The sequence below is a fragment of the Platichthys flesus genome, chromosome 12, assembly GCF_949316205.1.
Source record: "Platichthys flesus chromosome 12, fPlaFle2.1, whole genome shotgun sequence".
NCBI classification, from domain to species: domain Eukaryota; kingdom Metazoa; phylum Chordata; class Actinopteri; order Pleuronectiformes; family Pleuronectidae; genus Platichthys; species Platichthys flesus.
Genome location: NC_084956.1, coordinates 18,522,690 through 18,550,403, shown reverse-complemented (window position 1 = coordinate 18,550,403; position 27,714 = coordinate 18,522,690). Strand labels below are relative to the sequence as shown.

Sequence of the window (27,714 nt, the reverse complement as noted above, 5' to 3'; positions counted from 1 at the left end):
AAGACAGTGCAGGAGGAACACACCTCTAACAAATCAGTCATAACAAAGAAGTAACAGTTCCCTTCTTTTTATTTGTCTTCATGAATTAGTTATGAATTGAGGAATATGACTGTGTTTATGTTGTAGTCATTATCTGAGGAATCTGAGAATCACCTACAGTGTTACTGTCACAGACCTGGAAGTAAACATGATGACAAAAGTATACATGCTAAAAGTAACAACAAGTAATTGTATGATAAAGGGATGATTTTCAGCAAAATAACACCACAGATGAGTTATTTCCACATAAACACTGCACTTGACAAAATGCCAGTCTAAGAAGAAGAGATTCAGACAGCCGATGTTTTCGATGTCACAAAACTAAGAAACCAAACAAAAAATAAACTTGTGGGTGGGTAGAGCTCAGTAGGCTCCTCAACTTGAAGTGAGATGTGATTGGTAGGGTGACAGGAAGCAAAGGTGGGGCCATATTATCATATTCAGCTTTCCCAGTTCCAGAATTAGAGGGGGGGAAGTGTATATCATTTAAGCCATTTTAAGGTCCTGAGCGGATTTTTTCATCTAAAAAAAACTTTTGAGGAACAAAGCAAAGTTTCAAGTGGCGTAATAAACTTCTTGAGTTTGACATTCATGTGGAAAAATGTATATCGAATTTAATGTTGAACTTTTTCATCTACAACACTGTATGACTTAGTCTGATAAAACAGCAAAAATCAATATGATACAAAATAGTTTATCATAGGTTTAGATCTTGCAGGTGTATTGACTTTTGACATATATGGACACATTTATATTTCTTGTATCTGAGATGATTGTCTTCAAATGAACACAAACTATATAAATATTACTTCCAATCAAGTACAAAAATAATAAATGTTTAAGAAATTACCCAACCTACCTGACCATTATGACACTTCTATATAGAATCAAAAGGGAAGTTCCTTCTTCCCTTTTGTCTATGCCTCAATGCAATAGCAGTAGAAGTTAGATTTTTTTTTTCAGAGACGGATAATATGATTGGCCTCTAATGAGGTGACCTCCCCATGTGTACTTCTCCCTGTTGAAGCTGGATGGTGTGTCGTTCCGTGCCGACGGGTCAGTCTGTTACTGTACTTTCGAAACGCACAGTCCTGCACAAAGGTTTCCTGTTGAGACAGAAATGAACCTTCCGTCCAGAGAGGAGTGTGAGGGCTGGGACCCGGCACAAGTAGCCCTCTTTATGTGCCAGGTGAGTACAAGAAAAACAGGAAAAAAAATAAGGCACTGGCAGAAACCCAGTTAAGACAGAGGGATCATAACGACAACTTATCTCTTTTTACATGTAAATTCAGAAACTAAAATCAATGTTAATTGCCCTCAGAACAAAATGCCAGAATGTGCTACCACCGTAAGAAAGCTGAGGATTAATGGACAACGATTCCTGGTGAGTTAATCCCTCACATTTTCTTATTTTACCTGCTATCTCAGAAAATACTCTGTCCCTCTTCCAGTTTCAAATGGTGTGGTTGTGTTTAGTTTATTATTCTAACTACATTCAAATGGACAAATCCTTCCAAGCAATCATTATTATTTTTATGATAGACGTATTTAAAACAGCAGGACAATTTGATTAGTTTTATTAATTTGTGCCCATTTTGCAAAAATGAAAAAATTAATTTACTGAAAAAACATCTTTCACTCTTATTTTAATTTAAAATATGTTTGCAGCAGTTGAGACTTTTTCCTCTCTTCTTCAGCTACAAGTGTTTATATATCCTGAACCTTTTAATTGATATTTATTGAATAAATTGAGGAAGTTAACTTAAAATCTTTAACAACCCAAGAAATTGTCACAGTTGAAACACAAAGGAGAGTTTGCAGGATATGAAACGTAACCATGTAAACTTGCTTGCGTGACTTCCCACACACAGTTTGAAATGAGGGGCCTTCTGACCTGAAAGTGAGTGAGTCAGTTGGAACTTCTGCTTTGAAAGGACTCTCACTCTCATTGCTTTGGTCTCCATAGGTGCAGAACTGCAGGAGCAGTATCTGAACAGTAGAATCACAATATTTTTGCCTGTAGTTGCACAGTGAATGTAATTATTTTTACCAGTCAAGGCGGTGGGACTGGTATTGTTTTCACCTTAAAAGTTTTTGGTTGGGTGTGTGTTTGTTGGGGGGGGGGGGGGGGGGGGGGGGGGGTTGTTCCTGTAATCTATATTGTGAGGACATTTTGGCCGGTCGTCACTTCTTCAAAGGGCTGTTTAAGGCTTAAGAATTGGGTTTAGGGTCAGGATTAGAAACCAACTAGATTACTAAATCCTCATCTAATAATGTAGTATTTATTACAGAGTACTAATCTAATAATGAAGTGTTACTAATTACTCATCTAATAATGAAGCAGTTATGACTGCGTACTCAACTCATATTGTAGTAGTGATTACTGAGCATTGATGGGTCAGAACATCAACGTGGTGACAGGCATTGCGACCATTTCGACCAAACAAAAAATAAACTTGTGGGTGGGTGGAGCTCAGTAGGCTCCTCAACTTGAAGTGAGATGTGATTGGTAGGGAGACAGGAAGCAAAGGTGGGGCCATATTATCATATTCAGCTTTCCCAGTTCCAAAATTAGAGGGGGGGAAGTGTATATCATTTAAGCCATTTTAAGGTCCTGAGCGGATTTTTTCATCTAAAAAAAACTTTTGAGGAACAAAGAAAAGTTTCAAGTGGCGTAATAAACTTCTTGAGTTTGACATTCATGCGGATAAATGTATATCAAATTTATTGTTGAACTTTTTCATCTACAACACTGTATGACTTAGTCTGATAAAACAGCAAAAATCAATATGATACAAATTAGTTTATCATAGGTTTAGATCTTGCAGGTGTATTGGCTTTTGACATATATGGACACATTTATATTTTTTGTATCTGAGATGATTGTCTTTAAATGAACAGTCCATGACAGGATCGTCACTAGGCTCATGTTTACTAATAATGCTGTAACAGCAGTAAAACATCCTTTTATTCATCATCCCCTCATCTGACTGTTTATCTATGATGCTTTAGTAAGAATAAATTACAAAGCCAGCCTATTACACAGTCTGATAAATGTGTGTCTAAGGTCTCAGATATACTTATACAATGTCGGTAAAGGTGCCACCATAGGAACACTAGTTACGTTATGAGCTACAATTTAACCGTACTACAGTGGTACTTAAACAAGTAGTACTACATCTCTGTTAGACACCATGGTCCACATGTGGACAGTCTCTGACGGGGCTCAGATACTTCTGAGAAGCACACTGCCACCGTGAGTGGAGGGGAAAACTGTCAGCATCTCATTTTCACAGAAAGTAAGAACTGTGAAATGAGTCACTGGGCTATTAAAGCTGTGATCCCTACTTATTTAAGTAAAGTATCATTTAATCTGCCTCAGTCATGAGGGGGAAGAGGATTTTATGCAGTGAAATAACTTAAGCATGGGTTTATAACTTCCTAATATTTGGTATTCTGAGGATCCTATTAATACCTCAGTAATACGTCCTGTGCACTGACTCTTAAAGCATTCATTCATTCATATGCATCTTTTTAGTGGCCATTTCGTGAGAGCAAGGATCTGCTCTTCTATTCATTATTCACTGACCCTGAACTTATTCCATCTCAGGTGGGATATTGCACCACTAAAATACTGTACTTCCACAAAGTCCCACAGATTATTCACCACCTAACATATGCTCACTGTGGATTTGTATCAGTCAGACTGATCAATGTTTCAGAGCAGATACTTTCATGCAGGTAACCAGTGCAAATCTGAAAAATACATATATATATGTATATATATATATATATAGTAGGTGTATTGTATAATAGATCCCATAGTGCACCAGAGCTCTATTAAGCTCAGGTTCAGACAGACCTGTATTAAACAAGTATATTTCATCATGGCCTCACAATGGTCTACACACACCTTTGCTTTAACCAGTCTAACATTTCTTCCTAGTCACACTCTATCAGTTTGAGTTCATGGGTGGTCATTGTGCATAGTATGCATTGATCGGAGTATTAGGTAATGAAAAAATCTATTGGACTTTGTGTTGCTGGTTGATTCCACCTCTGTCTTCTCTCTATTTTTCTCTTCTCCCCCTCCCTCTCTCAACTTGCAGCAGGGAGTCGTCACATGACTCTGCTTCCTGTAGCAAACCTGTACAAATCGAAATCCCTCTGCGTAGTGGTGAAATTCAGAAAATCAAACAGATAATTAGAAAAGGAAACATAGAGGAGAAATTGGAATGCAAATGGGAAAGGAAATGGGCCTTTTAATCCAATTAGATTTGTTTTTAATTTATATTAATTAAAAAATATTAATATATCGATTTAAATTCCTCTTTTTTATTCCCCATTGCATTTTCAAATGATTAATTACTTTGTTATGTGATCTATTTTTACAGAATAAAACGATACAAAGTAATGTATTAATCGCTATTTTATTGTTCAATTAGTTACGTAAATTATTATAAATACAACTACAAGATGGAAAAGCCTTTGTATAAATTGTATATTAAAGTGAGAGAATAAATAGAGGTAAACATTAATGTATATATATAGTTGTGGGGGTCAGATGATGGTTTATCTGATCAATATTATACAAAAACTGAAAAAAACACACTTTGAATATAAATCATGTTTTGTCCTGTCCTTGTGTGTCTTTGTATTTTGTCTCTGTCATATTCATCTGCATTTTTCGCAGATTTTAGTTTTGACATTTTTACATCCAAAATTCACTACTCTGAAGATATCAGACACAATTTATCTCGGCTGAGTTTCAGTAGTTGGTGCTCTTCACTTCAGTGTTGGTCATTGTAAATATCCAGTTCCTCTTGACAGTTTTTTTTCTTTTGCAGTTGAATCTGAAAGTGAAATTTCACTTTCTGCACCAGACGCAGCCCACAAATCAATGTATTTGCACAGTTATGTTTGAGTGCGGGTGTACTTTTCTTTCAATTAAAGAAAAGTACAGAAAAGTGTAGAATTATCTATAGAGTTGAAGTGATTCTTGAGGAGACAGGCCACAAAATACATCAACAAATCGTCTCTCCCCAAAAAAACTGATGATGGCCACTCGCTGGTAGACGATAAATTCCTCCAATTGCCAAGTCATAGTGTGGAGCCTACCAAAGTCTGATGTTGAAACCTCCAATGTACATTCACTCATATGTCAAAAAGTGCACATCCATAATACTGTATGTTTCTGCAAGATTAATACATGTTGCTGTTAGTTTCATATACATAAATGATCACAAACATTTGTAAACCCTTGCCTGCTGAATTGCAGGGGGAAAGGAGGATTGAGTCATCAAGGACTAAGGTCATTGTGTGCTAAGGGCAGAGAGGATCTGAATGTCATGCAGCAAGTGTGTCGCTCCTGAACTTTGCCTTTGACTTACTTTGCATATTTATATTAGGTTTATACAATAGATGGAGCACTAGTCATAAAATCAGTAGATACAAGTTAGTAGGCAGCACAGCTTTAAACTGCTGTCAGATGAAAACAACACGCTCTGCCTGGGAGGCGTCTTACACCAACAGTAACTCTTCATCATTTGTTAAGAATGAATGGAGAAATAAAAAAAAAAAATTGTGGTTGAGGGGTGGCTGGCAATACACAACAGTATACTACAGGGCGGTGGGAATGACAGTGAGCCAGCCAGGCTCAGATAAAGGCAATCTCCATCTTTTGGATGCCTGTTCGATCACACTGGTAGACAGATTAAAAGGGATCAAAAGAACTGTCAGCCTCCATCTCTGTGACACTGTGGCTGGTTGAAGAAGTCACTTTCAACTTGTGTGTTTGACATCCACACTACAAACAAAGGCCACTCAAAAAGGAGAGCCTATGCACACATCTATAGGAACATGTATCACATGATGACTTTGTTGTTGGTATCAAACACCTGCTGTTGTACACTGAAATATTAATGATATCTGCTTTATCAGGACATTTTTGTAAAATCTACTGAATCTACAGTGTATAGGAAATAGACTCTCTGCCAGGTGCATGGTTCTTGAGGGTTGTACATTGTTTCTTAATTATAGTATGTTTTGGTTGTATCATACAATACACGGGTTGCCATCTCCCATTAAAAGCCAGATGTGCTTGCACCCGCATTATAAAAGCAGACTTGCCAGGTTATAACAGAGAACAATTCTCTTTAGACAAGAGAAAGGCAAATGAAAACCAGCATGAGCAGACGACCAGTGTGTTGAGCACTTGCCGACATAGGCACTATATTGATGATGCATCCTGAAAATAACACTGTGCCACTGACTTCCTACCGAGATGTTGGTTGTGAAATTATTTTCTGCTGCCTCAAGACAACAGTGCACCAACAATGCATCTGACCGCACCTTATTTTAAGAACACATTCTTAAATTGAGGCCCTCAGGTGGTCACAATTGGATTTTCTACCATTATTTGAAGCTGCTATGTGTAGAGTTTTTATAGGATTGTAGCATCTATTAAATTATTCTGATTTGATCTACTTCAAGCTAAAAAAAATAATCCTAAACATCCGTAGCCCAACGTGGCAATGTTGGTCAGTCAGTTCACAGCTTTGGAGTTAGTTAAAGGCTATTGAACTGATGGGTTCGAAATTTACAATTTGTCCAAAACATAATGTTAAAAGAATTCTCTATTTCTGCTAAACAATTTCCAGTAGCCTTTGAGAAAGTATTTGGGTCTGTAATTTCATAAAACATGTTTGGTAACCACATCAGAAATCAAAAGTTGTTATATCTGACTGAAATAGGCACAGTCAAGTTGGAGAGAAAAGTCGACTTTCCCGGAGAGAGGGCCTTGTTATCCATCTTTCCTTGTTAACTGTTGTCATGCTTGTTCTTAAACAGGCTATGTGTCTATCAGATTTGCAAAAACATGTTTGACTGCAAATGAGTGCACATTGCACACTGAGAGGATTTTTGTTTTTTTAAAGGAAAAAGATGTAGAAGAAAAAACAACTCTTCCCTGTAGAGAAGAAAACTTGGAATGAACGTTAAATATTCACTATAGAGATGTGTCTCTGGATATGATTTAAGTTTTTAGAGGACTGGCACATACCCCAAAAGACTAGTTGATAATTACGACGGTTTTAACACTGAGGTGAGGATGAAAAATTGCCCATATACTCACTCTAACGGAATTGATTTCAGTGCAATGATAATATTAAAATCTATCACTTGCCAATCGGAAGAGACCTATACAATACTTTACTTTTACATGGTGTCACAAGACATCTTTAAATCTCACACAAGATGGTTTTAAAAGACATCTTAGATGTAAAATAAACACAAATAAAACATATATAGAAATAATCTACAGATCATAAAATGCAGTGTATTGCCAGTAAGGAATAAAGCTGAAGTTAATTTCTGCTGTTGTGGACTTAATTTAAGATGACATGTATAAACTTCAATGTGACTGAAGGTTTTATACTGTGAGTGAGGGTTCGAGTTTATTGTAAAAAAAGAGGCTGCAGCTTGTAAAAACTCTTGTGTCTCATTCAAATAAGCACAGACAATTCTATAAATAATTCAATGTGGGAGCAATGCCAGAGTATCCACTGGGGCAGACTATTTGATATTTTATTCGGTGTCAAAAGGCTAAGTCTGATTTTATACAGACAGTTTTTTTTTCTTCCCTGTAAGCTAGTGGGATGATCAAGAGTGTATCTGTGAGGCCAAGGTTCAGATCTTTGAAGGAGGTAAAGCCTTTCATATTAAGTGATCTCACTCTCTGATTTACAAATGATTAAATCAAAAGCTCTGCTTAAAGAGATAATGCCTGTTTCTGTTGCACCAAAGTGCCCATTTTCACCCACTGGTGTATTGTGAGATGCATTTTCAAGCTCCATCCCTGTGGAAAGTCTGGGATACATTATAAGCAGCTTTGAAAAACTACCACACAATTAACTGCAGGGGCATTAACAGTACATCATTACACATGTTCCACAGGAGACGCTGCAGATAAAGGGCCGTCCATGCATTACTCATGTGTAAATTAACTAGCCACGTTAGACCCACACCTCCTACATTAACCCCTTCTAACAAGCTTCTATCCATTTCTTCATTTGAGATCTTACAAACGCAGGAGAACAATAAACAAGTTCTCACAAACGTCCGTTATCGCGGATTTTCATTTCATTACAATAATAAAACAGAGGAGCGACGGAGCTGGTAATGGCTTGGAGCGATAAATTATGAATGGAGAGGGGGGATACATAATTTAGTGGGATTTTGTTGCATATTTTATGGTAATCATTTTCCTTTCATTTACAAATCTCCATTGTCTTACTGTAACACAGACATTAAAATGCATAAAAATTAGAATGCAGCAAGAAGTCTGACACTTTTTAAAGGTTTGTTTATTTATTAAAACTGTGACTGTGGTGTCAGAGTGTTGTTTGGATACAAGCCCTTCACCTGAAAGTTGACAGTTTTCATTTGCAAGAGGGAAACAGTGTAATGGGGAAGAAAACACACGTTTTGATCCGTGCTTTTCTTTAAAGAGATTAAGTCTCCGCCCTTTCCGTTCTCCGTGATATTGACTCCCACTGTGTTTGGATATTTTTGGTGTCATTGTTGCAATACATCAGTGGCAAACAGGCCATAAATAAAAAGATTTGACTTACTGCTCCTGTTCTTACTGTTCCCCATATAAATATTTACATCATCTATATATATAATCAGTAAGCCCTTGAGCAAGGCACCCAACCTCCAAGTTTGGGTCCCTGTGAAGGTGCTGCAATATCTGTCCATGAATAATGGTCTGTGTGAAGTGAAGTCCTGCAAGATATTATAATAATATATGCACAAGTGTAATGTATGTGACAATCTCTGACCCTGCATCTCACTATAAGCTCTCCAGAAATAAAATGAGGTGACATCAGAAAGTGGCCCTTTGTGAGATGCTGCCCTCTCCTGTTATCAGAGAGGTAATGCATTTCTACAAGTACCACCACCTCTGCTCAAACACATGTATTTAGTGAAGTGACAAGGTTGCAGGGTCATCTCTGCTACAAGGAATCACAGTCGTGTGTGAACTCTGTGGTCTCCAGTTTTTCTTGTGTTTACAACTGATTTCTCTGATGCTTTCACAGAACCTGTCTGACAGTGACATGAGCAAGTTTAGTCTCATCCACCAACCGTGAGTAACACTTAAATACATCAGTCATCACACACCTCCATTATACCCATTTCTCTTCAGCCTCTCTTCATGTGTGTGTGTGTGTGAAGATTTGTGTCTCATATAAACTGAGACTATTAAATAAAAAAGAGTTATGTGATGTGTGTATCTATTTTATATATATTTGAGTATTTATAATTGATATGTGCATAATTACAGATATTTGTGTTTGAAAATGCATTGTTCCTTTCAAAGTCTAAATCACAAAAATTTAATTTTTTTTTTTTCCAGTATGAACATTTTATCCATTTTTACATTCAAGTGAGATTGGATTTCTCTGTCAAGTCCACCGAAAAATAATTTTTTTTTCTAAATTAGGATTTTGTTAACATGCAGGTAAAACTTTAATCAAACTATTTCATCAAACTTTAATCAAACAATTTCACTTATTTTGAATTTAGTTTTTTATTCATTTCTGTGGAGGTCAAAGCTACAGAATTTAGGATGGAAAAGATTCATGAACAGTAGTTTTTCGAAATATTTTCCCATTCAATTCCAGACTTGATAGTGACAAATGGCTTTTTGTCTCATATGGCTTCCTTAAAAATCCAGAGCTGTCTCATTATTTCTTTAATAATTGTGGACATGTCTCAACACAGACAGCGTCTTGGTTTATCCCTCTCTGCTGTGGTTCACTGTGATCAGAGGCACAGAAGACATTTATTTAGCAAAAATCCCCTTGGTGGTCAGACACACACCTACACACACACACACACACACACACACACACACACACACACATCCTCCTCTTCCATTCAAATGAGGAAAGGATCAACACACATTTATTTACCCTTCCATATATAGAAAATGGATTACAACATGGTACTTTCCATGTCACATGGAGCAAGACCTTTTCCCATAGATCAAGACTAAAAACAGCCCTGGCTACCCTGTGGTGACATCAGTAATGACACAGATTCCTTGTAAAGAGGAAGCTTTTAAAATTTAGTTTTGCAGTTTTCTTTGTACATGAAAAAAAAGACCAAAACGGTTCCAAAACATACATGCACTAACTCGAAGGCCTCCTCCAGTGACCTCTGACGGTTGGTATACAGAATATAGAGTGGGGTCCAAAGGTGTGACACCACTTGATAGTGGACGACACTATTTAGTTGGGAGTAGCACTTAAAATGGCCGTGTCTAGGTTAGGGTTAGTGGTAGAAGTAGAATTTAGAGTCGAGTGCGATGTGATGCAAGAGGTTCGTTCAAATTTTGGTAACTGAAATCTGTTTTCGAGTGTGTGTGTGTGTGTTTGTGTCTGTGTCTGTGTGTGTCTGTGTCTTTGTGTGTGTGTGTGTGTGTGTGACGCAGGGAGTGGAAAAGAGAAGTGATTTTTCTCACAGATGTGGGTATGAGCACATTCCCTCCCCTCTATGACAAAGACGTGACTTTTAGCCAAACAGCATTCATTTACGCTGCTCCAAAACATCTGACACCACAGGCTTAATGCACGAGAGGGATGAAGACCCAAAAACATTTACTGCCGATTTTAACATGAATATGGATATGTTAACTAAATTCACCGCTCCTGCCGCGGAAAAGTTTCGGTAAGACGTCCAGTTTTATTTGAACTTTGGTATCTTTGTATGTGGACGATGACACGCCGTCACTTTTGGCAAATCCTTTAAAATATCTGCTAAACTGTTGCTAAGTTTGGTACCTTGGACAAAAAATTAAGGTTTCTTATTTAAGTTTTAAAAGACTTCTGTGGTAAAACGTCTTTGACAAAGTGACAAAGGGGTTTAAACTGTAGAAAATATGTTCAGAAGTCATCATGAAGTCCTTATGACATGAAGTAGCAGGTAAACACAGGTTTAACTAATTATTCACGTTAGCCTAATCAAGTTCTTTCAAGTTCCCTGCCAGGTGGCTACTGTCAAAAGGTCTAAAGTTGACATTTATCAAGAGCAGGGGTGGAGAAGATGTTTCCTATCAAAGGCCAATCTCAATTTCTATAACATCCTTCAAGACCCTTACTGAATTATGGAATACATATATATATACATATATTACACTAACCTCTCTGATGATATGGCTTCAACTGCTTCGGTTTGGAGAGGAGTCCCATGTCTGATGATGAATAATGATGATGATGATGATGAAGCCATTAGTTGGTTTTAGCCAAAACAGCTTGTTCAAATAAATCCCCACCTTTGGTACTGCAATGCAAATAAAGTCAGTAATTCTTTCCTGGTATCAAACTCTGCAGAGATAACAATCACAAAAATGGCAAGTCCATATGTGTTATGTTTGTTGTGTCATCACAGGACACAAATGCACAAAATGTGCATTTCTTGTTGTGCCCTTCAATGTTTTCTTCCTTCTGGTTTTAGCATCTCCACAGCAGCAACAGGGCTTCTTTACCACTTCTCCTTGTGCACGAGGTTTCAGCCTCCTAGCTGTTAGCTCACCTGTCTGCGGTTGGCATACTTCTTAGCTGCAATCTCACTTCTTAGAAGTTAGCTCACTCATAGGCTGTTAGCTCACGTTAAACCCGTTAGCTCACGTCTTAGCTATTAGCTCACATGTGTGCTGTTAGCTCACGTTAGAGTTGTTTGCTCACTTTTACCTGATAGCTTACATCTTAGCTATTAGCTCACATCTTAGCTGTTAACTCCCATCATAGCTATTATCACCCATCTTAGCTGTTGGCTCCCATCTTAGCTACTAGCTCACTCCTAGGCTGCTAGTTCAGTTTTCACCTGTTGGCTCACAACTCAGCTTTCAACTCACTATTTATCCATCAGGATTTGTCCTTTCAATTCACCCAGTCTAGCTGCATGCTAGCAATTGTGATTAGAACGCACTCGTCCCAGCAAAATAAAAACATCTACATGCTTACAGAATTTGCACATTTCTCTTAGACAGTGCAACATTCTGAATCAACGTTTTATTTTCATCAGTCACCATGACACTTGTGATGACCTATGCTGACCTGACACAGCAAGAAGCAGGAAGTAGAGGATGCCTAGGGGGCAGCTGCACATCCTACTGGTCAGGGGCTATAACTGCAAGAAAAAATAAATCCTAAATAAATCAACAAATAAAAAAATAAACTTTTATTTCATTTCATTGTGATTTTAGTGGAGGTAACATTGGGTTGAATGAGAAAGTCTGGTTTCCTTTCTTTTCAGCCCGCAAAAATCATGATCTAGACATTGTACAGACTTTCTCTTGGAACCTTTAGCTCTGACTGACTTCCAGCCTCCCTGTTTTTTTTTTTTGTTTAAGAGTTTAAGTTTCTCATTTAAGAGTTATTATGCGGGCCTTATACAGCCCGGATGTTCCCTTTGTATAGTTGGGCAATACAGAGTCTTGTGGATATACTGCATTTACCTCCCCAATGTTTTGATTGTAACTTTGCAAACTGAAAATATATCCATAAGTTTAACTTTTAAATGTTGTTCAGCTTTTATTATTTAAAACACTGCATAGATCTGGAGATTTGTCTCGGAATAACAATATAATTGTATGTGTTTTACAGGCAGCTTCAAAAGATGGTTCAGGACATCAGGAAAAAAGACGACAGCTTTCTGAGTAAACTAAGAAGGTCAGTGCTACATTCTTAGAAAAACAACATATTTCCTTCTGACACAGGAGACAAACCTCTGGGAAGTCTGGTGATCTAAAAATTCTCAATGTCATGCTTGTGTGTGTGTTTGTCCGCATATACAAATGCATCGGGGGAGGATGTCAATTCCTCTTTCACAGGCGTGGAAAGAGAGAAAAACCACAAACCAAAAATATCTTCAACAGATGTCTGTTCTCTCACTTTCCTTTCCTGAAATTAGTCCTCTATTGACGTGTAAGGATAGATACTATAACGACAGGTGTATTTGTTCTCATCCTTTCTGTAAAATATGCACATCAGTCAGCCATGTGCACTTAAACCACCTGCTCTGGTATCTGTGAGAGAATCGTGTCCTGCACCAAGACAAAGTACCACTTGTCAAACAATTCCACTTTAATGCATGACAATATCTCTCTACATTACAGATTTAAAAACAAACCATGTCCAAAGCTACCTGAGAGAGATTACAGAGGTAAGGCCTGTGTCTTTAAAACTGCTGCAAATCAAATCTGTGTTAATGAAGTAAAGAAATCACCATCTGTTGATTCAACATTGACGCATGGAATTATTCTTTATTCATGTCTGTCTTATAACAACACTCAAATGCCCTTATTGAAAGAGTTCCTGACCACCTCTCTGGTCATAAAGAGATCCCTAGCACTATTGACATGTGAGTGGTTCACAGTATTTGCCACAACACTTTTAACACCATTAATCCTTTTTAATTCACCATCTACCTCAGACTAAATTCTTACCTGCTGGCTGCTTAATGGAATAATACCTAAAGCTTTGCAGTTTACTTTTTGCTGCTGAATCCAACCAGGTTCAGCCCACCTTCTTTCATATTCATTTCATCACCCTGTGATGACGTATCAGTAACTTCTGAGCTTTAGAAACAAGTTTACAGTGGTTTCCAAAGGCCTGACATCACACGCCTATTCAAGTGCATGGAAAACAAAACATACCATATTAAATATGCCATATTTATTTATCTAAATCTATATACACCCTTCACCTGTTTCCAGATGTTGTTTTGAGAAACACACTGGGCCTTGTTTATGTGAAGCTTCTGTACAAATTGCTTCTTTCAAATTGTGATGGCATCAATTGTTGAGAGATTATTCAACAGAGAACCAAGGAGATACGCTCGGCTAGAGATGCGGCCTTGTTTTAAAATTAGAAATGTGCTGGTATTTAATATCTTTTATGCAACTTCTGGTTTAATGAATTCACAAATCAGAAATCTCCCATCTCTGGTTTCACCCTTTACAATTACATCCCTGTAAATGTTTGTGTGTACAGATGATGACGGGGATTTTGATGATCAGCTCTCTGACCCTGATTACGTGAGTTGGAAATTGCTAGTAATTTAAATATTTCTTTTGTCTGATATACTTGTTTGAAATATTGTATGTATGTCGTTCCCAGGGTAATGACTGTATGTATGAGGATCTGGGTGACGACCAGGACGCCAGCTACGAGCTGCCTCCCAGTCAAAGAGTCTTCTCCACAACTCCCTCTGCCTCCTTCCCAGGGGGGAATTACATTGGTCAGTATACAGCTGTTTGACTTGTAGAGCGCCTCATATCTGCACGTTGTTCACTGCTTTTTTTAAGTGAAACTTTTACATGTATGATTTTATTAATAATAACAATAACAAATATAATAATATCTTTATATACAGATAGCACGTCTCAAAGCTAAGTTACAATGTGCTCTTCAAATATAATAAAACATGAATAAAACATATTAAAGAACTAATAAATTAATAAAAAATTCTAAATGTGTAACAGAACTTTAGGCATGAACACCTATTACAATAATAAACACCAGATTTAGGTAGAATAAAGGGATGTGGTATGATTAAAGTACATTTTAAGCTTTCATTTAAAGTTTCAATTAGATGAGTCCTGTACATGGAAGACTAGTTTCCATGTTATTCATATTTCTGGCGAATGGAGTTGGTACATTAAGCCCTTCAGTGGATACGCACTGATCATTCACATGATGTTTCGGATGGGTGCTTCATGCAAATGCTGATATCCTGTTTCTACTTCTGCTTCTCCTTTCCAGACAGCTGTCGTAACCGTCCCACCCGGCCCCCCAGGAAGCCCCTCCGCCCGGGCAAAGCCTCCAAACAACTGCCCCCTGAACCCACCCGCACTGCAAGTGATGAGGTAAACCAACCTGAACTCAAGCTCTCACAAACACTCCCTGTGACTTGCTGAGGCTTCCACTAAACATTGTCTTTGGAGAATTTTGCCATATCCTGTGTGTTGGTGCTATCAATTGAGTGAGCACAGCTGACGTGGCCCTTTGTTCACAATATGTTGTTTTGTAGGAAGACTACGTCAGTCCAGACGGCAGTAACGAGGACGACAACTACATAGAACCTGAAGAGAATAAACCTGCCAGTAAGATACGAAACAACCGATAGAGAGAAAAGAACGGAGTCTAAAACACGTGATGTGTATGCTGCTGCTGTGGAGACTAACAACTCAAAAATAGATATAACAATACAAACATCTTCCCAATGCCTCTCCTCAGATCCCATAATGCCTTGTAGGAGCAGAACAGGGATGGATCGCCCCATGTTGCCAACACCCCCAGAGAATCAAGAAAGTTCTGGTAGGTGCAACAATACACAGGTTGTACCTGCAGTAAGTTCACAAGGGGATTTTTGTGTAATTATCATCCCTTATCAACACTACAAATACCATGCATTCGAGCCCTGTGTTGAATGCACCATCCTGAAAGGATGATACAACAATGTGACCGCACTATACTTCTAGAATTACAGTCCATTTGCAAGTATGGTGATGTAAGCCAGGATGACAAATACACAAGTTTGATTTTGTGGTTGAAATTCTTTTTTCTTAAGAAGATGGAACAAAAGTTGGAAATAAGTGGTTATGCAATGAATTGAAAAACTAAAAGGTTAATCTCCAGCCAATGCCAGAATAAAATATTCCCACCTGTCACGCTGAATGTCCGTACAAATGAGGTAGAAAATAAAAGTGGAGTCAAATGAAAACATATCACAGTAAATGATGCTTGAAATCTAAGACGAACCGTAAACAGTTTTAAAAACAGGTCCCAGGAGGAGGTGGTTGAAATACCTTTACACTCTAATCTTATCTCTTCTGATTGACTGATGATAGAGTCATCTTCAAACCTTCACAAATTTGGAGCTTTAGCTCTACACCCCGATACAGGGAGAACATCCAGACTCCTTTCAGAAAACTCTGGCTGAACAGGGATATGAGCGGAACCTTCTGGACTTGCGGTGACGGTGCTTAACACTGCACAACCTTGAGTTCTATGTAATACTACAAATAATAATTCCAGACGCTGTAATACTGACCATGTACTTGTACAATTGTACAACTTGTAAAAGGGAACAGGAGCCAAATGTTTCTACCTTTCACCAAAAACATCTCATCACATATTCAAGTTTCTTTATGTTTTTTCTTGTGTGAGATAGCTTGTGTTGTGTAAACTCCATCTCTTTCCTTTACAAATAACCTACAGCGAGAGCACCTTAGCATTGCACGTGCCGATAACTTATTGTTCTTACTGTATATATTGTTGTTTTATGTCTGATTGTTGTTTTATGTCCAATGCACCAACCACATCAAGGCAATTGCCTGTACGCGTAAATATACTTGGCAATTAAAATAATTCTGATTCAGATTCTGAGACAGTCAAACACGGAAAATGTCCAAGGCGACCGCATGAATACATGTTTAATTTAGTCTTTGGTTATTTTTCAGATTTTTACGAAGTTCCAGAGAAAGAGGTGAGAAAGCTGTTAAACACTTACAAGCATTTTTAAGGTGCTTTTATACGTGGAATTAAATTTTATTGAATGAATCTTTACAGGAGACCTCATTACCTCAGCCAGCAAGCAGGTCAGTTTTACACTCTCTTGACTTGGGTTCATCGTTCCTTTGTATAAACTTGGATAGTGAAAAAATTGATAGAATCTGAGAGTAATAATCTCCTTGTATTTACTTTACAGACTGTGTCCAGTGTCCAAGACACAGTCACACCCCTTACCACCAAAACCCAGCCCCAGGTACTGACTGGCAACACTGTCATTTAATGCAAAGACCTAAGAGATCAGTTGCAAAGTGAATTTTACTATTTTCTATTATGTCTGTTAGAATAGTTTCAATATTAAAGATCCAAATGTTGAAATCATTGCATTACTGTGTTTGTACCACACTCATAATGATTTATTTTTATTCTAGACAGAAGAGGAGTAGATCTCCGCCTCCTGTAAGTGATGACAAATGTAGATTACATTCAAAGGATGTTTTGCAGAGACATTATATGCTGCATAGTTAGGAGGATATTAAACTATAGGTTTCATGATTTCGCAGGTCCAGGAGCCTACAGAGGACGATGAATATGAAGTTTGTGATCCACATAACAGTGAGTATTAAATTAAACTTTGTTTTCCTTTTGATTTGTGTTGAGACTTCTACCATGAATCATTCTAGGTGCAACACCAGGAGGCAAACTAGTGGCATGGGAGTAATACATTCCTGTGCACTGGAATGGAGTGGTGGATCACCTGTTTATTTGGACGTTGTGCTCTTTTAGGTTCGAAGGATCAAGCTGCAGAGGGTCCTCCTCCACCTTTGCCAAAACCTCTGCCCAAAGAGTAAGCATCACTTATTTCACATTTTTTTCTAATTACATATAAATATAGTGAGACCTGTTTAAATGTCATCAAGCTGATAACCTGATCTAATGGTTTTTCTCACAGGAGGTCACCAAAACCACCTTTAAAGCCGGTAGGAATATTTTGTTATCAAGTCCACAATAATCCACATAATAGTACATAAAGATCATCCTTTTTTTTTACTGTATTTTACTTTCCCATTTGATGAAGATGTTGAATAATACTGCAAAACATTTAATATGACTTATTTTGCAGAAGCCGGCTTTAAGACCAAGGCAGTGTGAAAGTAAGTGTTCCCATTCATTTGCATCATTAGTTACAGACTTTTTATTAAAATCTGGAGATAGATGGCAACTAACTGGCCGATGACCAGCGCCATCTATTTCTGGAATTCAAGTCTTTCCCTGAAAACCACATTAATTTGTTACCAGAAAACATATCAGTGACTTTTGGTAAAGAATGATGACCAGTTGTAGTGTCCCAAGATGAGCTGATGACGATATGGCCAAAAAACAAATCAAGATAAACTGTTTCAGATCAGTTGAAGTTGCAGTTAAAGTTAATTATTTCCATAAATATCACATTATTATTTTCATAAATTTCAGTATTATGAATTTTAATATAAGTTTAAAACAGACTTTTGCTTATTTTTAATCTTTTCTTTATAAGAACGACAAAAACTTGATGAACCATTTGACAGCCAAGGTAGAACAATATTGTGTTATATAAAGTGTTATACCTCCTCACTGTGCACAAAGCAAAAGCATTATTTCGATATGTTTGATCTTTGTTTTAATCTTATTAATGAAATGTATATTACACTTATAAATTATATTTTTGTGAAAACAATTGAAAAACTTATTTAAAGGTGATATTTGTAATGATCTATTGACATATTGACAGTATGTTATTAAATTAAGTTTTTCACTCATTATTAAATTATTATTATTACGACATTACTTAATCACTATTTGTCTGGATTTCCACAGGCCAGACGCTGCCTGTGATGCAAACCCCAGACCACAGAAAGCCTCCAAAGGCTGGGACACTGGACTTGATTCGCCCTAAGTAAGAACTGCAACATTCAGGTTTACACTGTGCATTATACTGACTCTGTCCACTTTTTAAACTCAAGTTGAACTAGATAACAGTAGAATTAATCAATATCGCTGTACTCGTGGTCTCTATTGCAGAATTCCTCTTCCCCCGTTGACCCCCCTCAGTAAGTACAGCTTCTTCTTATGTCTCCTATACGAGACATGTTTGTAAATGGTACCATATTTATTCTGGTGCTTTATTATTATTATTAAAAAAAAGAGGGACTTACTATAAAAGCTACATTGTAACTAAACACCATAATGTGTCTGTGTGTGTTTGTGTCTGATGTGTCAGGACCACCACACAGAGGAACTGTTTCTCCTGATAATCGGTCAAAGGTGGAAGATAAGGTGATCCACATGAAGCATGACATTTGTTAAAAGGATTTAAATGACTCAGCAATTTTTTTTTTTTAATGTATTTTCTAATATCCTTTGTTTTTCCGCTGACTTCTCTTCAGGATGCAGACATGTGCAAGAAGCCCTGGTACGCCGGCGCCTGTGACCGCAGGACTGCTGACGAGGTTCTGCTTCACTCAAATAAAGTGAGAAAGCCCATACTTAGAAAAGCAATGTTGTTAATCCAACCGAGCAGAGTGTGGATTATTTCCCATGATGCCCCGCTGGGTCTGACTGCGAGTGCTCTCTGTTTCAGGACGGGGCGTTTATGGTGAGGAAGAGCTCCGGTCATGACGCACAGCAGCCCTACACATTAGTGGTGTTTTACAGGGGCCGGGTGTACAACATACCAATCCGCTTTATGGCAAACATGCAGCAGTATGCACTGGGAAGAGAGAAGAAAGGAGAGGAGGTAGAGTGGAGGACGTTTCATTTCTCTCATTTAGCCTCTTTATGTCTGTGTAGACGTGTTGATCTTGTCCTGAATAATAATGTAAAGACATATTGTTGTTTGACTCAAACAATATTATTTTGCCAGATAATGTTTAAAATGTCCAGAATTTCATTATATACAGTTTGAAAGGGCCTTGAGATAACCAGGGGACCCAAGGCAATTAATAATGTTAATGTAAAGTTATTACTTCCTTCAGAAAAGTTGAGGTATACCTTTTCTACATGCTTTTTTTAAGCTGAAATCCGCATCGTAAGCCTTTTTTTTCATTTAACTTACAATAGCAGGAAATGCGCATGTCCAATTAAATAACTTTCGTCCGTCCACGTGTCCCTAGGCCTTGACAATAGCTTGACACATCTTGCGTCATCACCGACAGATGTGGAGTCTCACAACAGTCATTTTCACATAATGTAAAAATCACATTACGTCTGACGTCTCATCGACCCTGCTTTTGTCCTGCTGGCCTCATTTTGTAAGGTTTTATATCAAGCATACATATTACCGTTTTAAATTTGCACACAAATTAAAATTAATAGTCATTTTCGCACGCACAATAACACAATACCCATAAAACTGAGGCAGGCATTTTAGTTGGTGGTGAATGTCTCTCTTGTGCGTTTGAAGGTCTTCCACACGAGTGTAATGAGTTAAACACCAGTGGTTGTTCGGGACATGTCAAAAGTTGTGTCCCTTATCTTCATGGTCTTTGAGCCTTTTAACCACAAGGGCAAATGGAAATCAGCCGTCATTGATTTTATTGACATCTATGCTTTTCCCAATGTGGCATGTCAAAATGTCTCCAGTGAAAAGCACTCGTATACAATTTGTATGCAAAGGCTGCTGTAATTGGGGCTGTGAGGTTTACATTTCAAATCTACATTCTTTTTTTATACGGTTCTTCCTTTCGTATATTAGAATTATAGTTAATCTGAACATGTAAAATGATGACATCAAACACAGACCTTATAACTGTCATTACTCAACTCAACCAACTTCGGGAGATGGGAATTTAAACTTTACACTTTGGACTAACTCATCATCCTCATTTTGTCGTTCTCAGCATTTCAGCACCATCTCCCACATCATTGAGAACCACCAGAGGAATCCCCTGGTGGTGATCGACGGCCAGAATAACAGCAAAGACGCCACCAAGCTGTGTTACCCCATGAAGCCTTAAGAGGACCATGGGATCGGGCTTGTTCATCCCAGCCCGCTGTGTTTACTGTCAGACTGTTTGAAGAAGTGCTGTGTGATGCTTCTCTCCTCCTCCTCCATTAAGATCACATGGTGCTGGGAGCGGGCACTGAACTTTCCTGCGTTGCTGGTCATGCAGAGTGGAAAGCAGCACTGACTCACAAGACATTTTATCTCAAGTTTTATTTAGTTTTTTTTTTTAATGCTCTGTCAGTAAACAGTGTATCAAAATGAATGCAAGGAATGAGACAGTGTTGCAGTAGCATAGGGAAGAAGGTAGACACATAATTCAGATAGGGCAGTGGAACTTTGGAGAGCCAAAAAGTACAGGGTTGTATATTTTTGATTTCAATAAAATTTTTACTCTTGTGTTGTAAAACTCAACTCACGTCTTCAGTCATGAGAAAATAAACAGGCCGGTTTATTCTCCTTTTAACAAATAATGTTGTCACACTCATACACATTGGTTGCATAACAAAACACCAAGGCACTTTGGGATACTTCTATATTCCAACATTTTACAGTACCTCCTCCCGGACTATATACAAATATATATATTTTTTTACCTAAATCGAAAAAGTGTAGACGCGCGTGTACACACACAGCGACTGACTGACACTCCAGATCTGTGGGTACGTGCACAATTTATTTTTCATCTGTCCAATTATTCCTCGAGTGTCACACACATGAAGACGAGCCACGGTTCCCTTTGCTGTGAATACTCGGGGATCATGATGGCTGCTTAAGGAAATTTTTCACCACAGTGGGACGCTGGTCGAGATTGTCAAAGGCTTAGGCCTGATAAGGTGAGGTAACGGGGAATATTAATCCTCCTTTCATAGTGCAATTAAAAGATAAAAGGATCATTTCAAGTCAAAAGAGAGGAAACTTGTTGAGAGAAAAACAAAAACACATGAGCAAATTATCCAGATATCAAAAAGATATGATTTTGTTAGTATTTCATTGATGCCACAGAACAATGGTATGCTCTTTTAAATTAATCCTGTCTTTAGGAGTAAATCCTCCAACTGTATAATGCATGGGTATAACTTTATAAGATAATAGCATATTTGAACCATAACAGAATTTGGAGATTATACAAACATTTTACAAATAAACAGATTTTTTTCAAAGGCCCAAAAAGCAATGAGAAAAGGCTTGAAAAGACTAAACCTAGCGTCATAAATAAATGTTGAATAAAAACAGCTTATTGTCTGTTTTCTTTAACACAAAGATTTTGGTATATCTGAGTAACCTGTGGATTTCTGTATCCCATTCCAAAAACATAAATATTATAGCTACCACACTGTATAGCCTACCCGTACATAAACTGATCCATAAAACTCAGATGGTAGGTATGGCAAATATACATTACAGTGTTCTATAAAAGATTTCATACGACAGTGTACTTAAATCACCTTAAATAAAGCTATTGCGTTGACATTATACAAAAACATATATAAAGAACTAAGTTGTCGACACCACGTCGTTGTGGCTGCACAAATAATTACGGATCTACAAAGAGTTTTGCATCAAGCTACTCAAACTGGGAGAGAGACGAAGCTAAAATGTTTTAATCACCCTGAGAATGTGAACCTTCCAGGAAGTGTGAGAATGATAAAAAAAAAAAAAAAAACACTCATTAAGACCTTAAAACGAAGGAGAGTGTCTATCACAGTTTCTGTTATTGTTTTGTTGTATTGCAAAGTCATCCTTTTTTCCCCAGACTAGTTGTGTTTTTCCTCCAGTGTGTGTGACATTCAAGAGTTTTCACAGTTTGGCCTTTTCCACTCTATCAGGTGTCGCTGTCGATGGTCAATCCAAACTTCCTGACTTGTAAACGCCCTGCCGCAGAACCAGCAGCGGAACTTTGTCAACACGTCCCTGCTGGGAGAGAATGCGTCCACTACTTCGTACTTTTTCCGGCTCAACCTGCGAAGTTTCAACCTCAAAAGAAACCTCTCCTGTACAGAGTTTTCCTCCGTGGCTCTTCGGTGTGTGAGGCTCGCAGAGTCAGACTGGACCTCTGGTGGCTCGTATGTCTGAGGGGCCTCCCTGTTTATGGCTGACAGAGCACTCAGGGTCCTGCGGGACAACACCACCTTCTGCACCTCTCCCCTGTTCCTGTTGACGACCTCCATGATCCTGGTCACCTCGGGGATGTCGGCATCTGGGTGATTTAGCACCACAACAGGCTGGTCTCCCGCCGGACGCTTCACCAACTGAGAAGAATTTATGGCTACTAACTTCAGGGTCCTCTGCTGGTTTTTACGGGCCGGCTGACACCGGTGCCCAGAGGCTGGTGAGGGCTGTGGTTGGATGGCTTTCCCCACCGGCAAGTGAGTGCTGCACAGGAGATCTGGGCAGGAGTCTGCAGGCACTTGTCTGTCTCCCCCCCCCTCAGCACTATGGTTACTCTGCTCTGAAGGCCGAGCAAGGCTCGAGACTTCAAGGTTTACCTCACCTGGAAGAAACAAGAGTGAAAATACTTATTAAAAAATGCTTTTAAAAAAACCAACATACTAGTGTTCATGGATGTCAAATATATACTGAATGTTCAAAAGCCAACGTGTGTTAATCTTTAACCACCATGTCTGAGTAGAAGCTATAATTTGCTGTCTTACCCTGTGGTGTAATAGCCGGTTGGGAAACAGGGGAAGACTTGGTGCAACTGCTTTGAGTCTCTCCATCAGCTGCTGCAATCGTCTTCTCGTCTGGCTCATGGAGGTCCATGCTGCTGCCTGATGTTTGAAGCGGTGAGTTCTTGGGGCACATCTCTACCTCAGCCTCTGCCACACCTTCTGATTTACCAGCTGAACTTCTCACGTCACCATCAGTTTCCGGGAAATGCAGTGACTTCTCTGGATCATCTTGCATTTCTTGATGGATCGACAACGAGCTTACGAGCATGCCAGGCTCATTAACGTCCATATTTATGGACCCTATTGGCTGTGCAGCACATCCGGGGCTGAGTTCTTCTCCCGGCTTTGATTGTGGATCTGAAGTGATGGTTTCAGCCAGCGCACGCTGATCAGTCCTGGAAGCTCTGGTCCATTTCTTCTCTGATAGAACCTGTGCTGTCCTCTCTGTTGTTATATGGGGAGTTGGCAGTCCATGATTGTCATCCATGGGATCACCTCCTGATGGAGACAAAGAGCTTTGTGACACCCACTGCTTCTCCTTCACGGGATTCTTCTTCAGCACTATTTTCAAAGGCAGTCCTGAGGGTCTTTTATACACTTTTTTAGACCTTCTTTTCCGTCTTCGATTTCGTCTCTTATTTTTTGGTAGGACTTGACGGATGGATGTCGGCTCCGTGCTCTCGTTCGTCAACTTCAGCTCACTGGAGATACTGATCACATCCTCATGCATGGGCTCCTGCTGTTTTCGCCCCTGTTCCTCCATTTTCGGATCAGTCTCTAATTTCTGATTCTCTCTGTTTTCCTGCATTTGCATGCACCCTGATGCCTCGCTCTGGGCTGACACCGAGATGTCATTGAGGAGATTGCTTTCAGTCTGCGGACAAGGTGGACAGTCATTCAAATTTGACTGACACCCATTTTGGTCAACTGCACACCGAGCATCGTCAGCAGCACTCTCCGGGAAACCGGTCTCTTTATCTGATGCCGTCATCCTTCTCATCCTTTTGGCATAGGCGGCGCCGTTCTGTGCTACAGTTATCTTGTTCTTGACCGTGAGGACAGTAAGGTCAGACGAGTTCGACATGATTCCGTTCTCCGACTTTGGATGAAGAGTCACATCTTGAGGGACGTTCGACAAAACGGATTTCAGGGCCTTGGTCCATTTCTGGTCGCCGGTTTCCCTGGCAACAGATTTCATCAAAAACTGCTGAGTCTCCTCTAGTGTTGTTTGTGGGTCTGAGAGGTGGCAGTATTTATCCAGGAACTCTCTCCCTGGCAGGGACAGACAGTCCTGGGTCAGCCAACACATTTCCTTAACTGCGCTTCGTGTTAATCTAGGCTTTATTTTGGGGATCGGGTCTTTTTGTTTCATTGCTATGGAATGAACCTCCTCCTTTTTCCTCTGCCTCTGGTTACCATTCTGGCAAACATGGACAGCTTTAATGTGCTTAGTGATCAGCCACTTCTGAGTTGCCTCATAGCCACAGTGTTGACAACGTAGAGTGCTTGGTTTAGGCCCAAACTGATTCTTGTCTTTTGTGCGCAGCGATACATCACTGCTCAATCCTTCCAGGCCCAAATTATGTGCATATATATGTTCTAGAAATACTTTAACGTCACCTGTGGAGAATCTCTGACAAATCTGACATGAATATTTGCCATTTTGGCAGTGACACAGAGTCAAGTGTGCACTGAATTCAGGCCATGTGCGCTGAACGTCGTCATTACAAATGCTGCAACAAGAAAAAGTGTCCATGTGGCTTAATAGATGAATCTGTAGGTAGGAAAACTCATGTGTTTTAAAAGTACATGTGTGACAGGAAAAGACCGGCGGGCTCCCTCTGTGTGTGTCCTCAAAGTGTGCCACCAAGTCTTTGGGAACATATTCCAAGTTGTCGCTGCATTGAGAGCATGTGAACCTCAGTGTTTTGTCACTGTCGTTTGTCCCCTGCTGGCTGTGCTGTGCTTCCTGGGAGGTCTTCTTTGATGAAGGCCACACTTCGCTTTTCAACCACTCTTCAGCTATCTTTTTTGGTCCACACTTATCTTCACTTTGCATAGAAGTGGGCTGAACAGCCGTCTTCCTGAGGTGGAGCCTTCTGCGCCTGTTTCTGCCCTTCTTCCTGAGACGCTGTTTCTTATCTCCTGCGGAGGTAGCTGCAGAAAGATCCATCGAATCCATGGGTTTTCAGCTTTCTGAAAGTGCAGAAAAACACAAAGAAGCAGCTTCAAATGATTGCAGCTCCGAGACAAAGGTAACAAATCAACAGCCTGCGTGTCTCTTTGATTATTTCACATCACTCAGAATTGGTTTCAATCAAGTGCTCTGGATATAAATAATACTAGGACCAAAGAAACTATCATATAGAATAAACACTAGGTTCCAGACTTAATTCACCCCTTAAAAAAACCATAGGGAGCCCTGTTGAAAAGGTTGGATGTCTTAAAATACTTCGGAAATTAAATATATATACACTTTTATTTCATAGATAACACAGAATATGTATATCAACTGCCTATGCAGAAATTATACCTACTCAGAAAGCCTAGTGACTTCAAGTTGAGCTAGAACACTCTTGAAATGGTGAACAAGAAACTGGTGGGAAGCATCTTTTAATATGGTCCCTCGGAATGGACAGTAGTTGAATGTCAAGTGTAAAGGGAAACCGTGAAGGGTGAGAAATGTGGTGAGAAAAACCACATGGAGACCAGAGATAGCAGCGAAGCGATGGGTAGGAGCTGAATTACACAAAACAGCACAATGCCGGTTTCGTTGTCTGTACTGATATAGTTCCCCTGCTTCCAATGTGCCAAATTAACATGACATTTACCTCTGGTCACAAACAATCTCTACAGGACGCCGGCAGAACATAACATTAGGCTACATATACACATTTCATGATAAAAAAAATGTTGTTTAAAAGGGAGGAGCACGAAAAAACTTAAAGCACATGGCGATACATGAGATACGTTAGAAAGCAGAGAGATGCTCCTTGTCTGGCTGTTTGTGTGAACAAGGGGTCAAGCACATCAGCCGGCAGTGTGGACGTCCCTGGCCCCCGGCAGAGGGGACACCAGTAATGACGGGTTTGGAGCAGGTTTATTTAAGTGTATTGTTATTTAGTTTTAAATTATAGTAGTTGTGTTAGGTTTTTTATTTATTATTTGAAGAGTCTTGCACTTACTTACATTCGTATTATTAAGTTAAATACATGTTTTAATAATGTTAACAGGTTTTTCAAATGTCAACGCTCAATAGCCTTGGCAATTAAAATCTTCTCTTCTTGTTGACCCACATTTTAGTTTTTGGCCGTTTTTTAGAAAAAAAATGTTGGTATCATTAGGGCACCGACCTGCTTGAAAAGATAAAGAAAGAAAAGCCTAGGGCAGTGGAATATCTGTTGTTTTTATAATCTGTCTGTTTGTGATAAACTCTGAGCATTCACAATTTACTGTTTGGTTCTATTTATATTCTGTTGATGACAACTCTCCACAGTGTGACCATTAAGGTATACATTTAACGTCACGGATTGGCTGTTGCCTGGGACCTGCACCGTCTCATGTCAAATCCACAAACCGAGGCTGCTCCTCTGCTTTCCTTTAAGTCCACCTGTTGCTGGCCATTGTTCACAGTGTCTGCGCATAGATGTTAATCCATCGCACCAGGATCACGTTTGAAAGGAGGAACTCAGATTGTTATCAGCCACTGAGCTGCTCACCTGCACACACAGTTATGAACTTCACACGCTGCTTAAAAACACAACTGAACCCGCTATAGTGAGCGGAGGTGGTGCAATTCAAAAACTACAAAAACTACTAACAAATGCACGAATAAAAGAACACAATCCTGCCGGGTGAGGGGGTTGTTTTAGCAGCAGATGAACGAGGGGACCGTGCGGCCATTGTGCAGTTTGACCTGACCACAACAAAGTGATGAGATTGGCTCCGCAGCGAGCGAGGAAAGCCTCCGGGACCAGAGAAGTTCCAGATAAGAGTGTGGAGCTGTGAGAACACCGCAAGCTGCTTCTCCACCGCACGAACACACATGTTGTTGTTGTTTGTTTGCCGAGCTAGCCGCCGCTGCTCTCCGGACTGATTTGAATTAACGTGACGCACAAGCGCTTACAAAGACCAAATAACTTCGATTAAAAAAACAAGCATGGCGACAAAGTTTGCGTCGAGCCCGCTTCCCTCCACGCCTCGCATCGAGGGAGAGGAGCGGCCACACACGCCGAAGAGCCACGGAGGAACAGCGCGGGCTGCGGTTCGGAGTTGTGTCGGGTTTTTACCTTTTTCTTTTGTGGAGAGCTTGACAGCTCAGCGAGTGGCAGCCATGATGGTTTCATCCGGGGATTACAGCCTCTGAGCTTCTTTAGCCTTTAGCCTGGTTCCTCTGACTGAGTGTGTCCTGTCCCGAGCCTACACACACACACACACACTCTCT

At 39.4% G+C, this 27,714-nt stretch overlaps 2 protein-coding genes across 5 annotated transcripts; one reads left to right on the top strand and one right to left on the bottom strand.

Annotated features, from left to right (window-relative positions):
* The first annotated feature begins 1,098 nt into the window (after positions 1-1,098).
* blnk (B cell linker) lies at positions 1,099-21,012 on the top strand. Of its 4 annotated transcripts, XM_062401081.1 has the most exons (24): positions 1,099-1,228; positions 1,361-1,423; positions 9,138-9,184; positions 12,708-12,773; positions 13,220-13,266; positions 14,097-14,140; positions 14,223-14,343; positions 14,868-14,971; positions 15,136-15,208; positions 15,342-15,422; positions 16,568-16,593; positions 16,677-16,705; positions 16,816-16,872; positions 17,048-17,075; positions 17,180-17,231; positions 17,403-17,463; positions 17,569-17,596; positions 17,740-17,770; positions 18,474-18,552; positions 18,678-18,706; positions 18,877-18,932; positions 19,043-19,126; positions 19,237-19,392; positions 20,495-21,012. In XM_062401081.1, the coding sequence occupies exons 1-24, from the start codon at positions 1,160-1,162 to the stop codon at positions 20,609-20,611; spliced, it is 1,548 nt and encodes a 515-aa protein (XP_062257065.1). In that variant the 5' UTR covers positions 1,099-1,159; the 3' UTR covers positions 20,612-21,012. The 4 variants fall into 4 exon arrangements, with proteins under 4 accessions (XP_062257065.1, XP_062257068.1, XP_062257066.1 ...); XM_062401084.1 differs by lacking the exons at positions 1,099-1,228; positions 1,361-1,423 and adding an exon at positions 8,900-8,972; XM_062401082.1 differs by lacking the exons at positions 1,099-1,228; positions 1,361-1,423; positions 9,138-9,184 and adding an exon at positions 10,627-10,770.
* On the bottom strand, positions 20,809-27,714 carry LOC133966247 (uncharacterized). The gene is made up of 3 exons (XM_062401080.1): positions 27,560-27,714; positions 23,253-25,466; positions 20,809-23,092 (listed from the first exon to the last, which is right to left on the bottom strand). Exons 2-3 carry the CDS (start codon positions 25,450-25,452, stop codon positions 22,389-22,391), a joined length of 2,904 nt encoding a protein of 967 aa, XP_062257064.1. The 5' UTR covers positions 25,453-25,466; positions 27,560-27,714; the 3' UTR covers positions 20,809-22,388.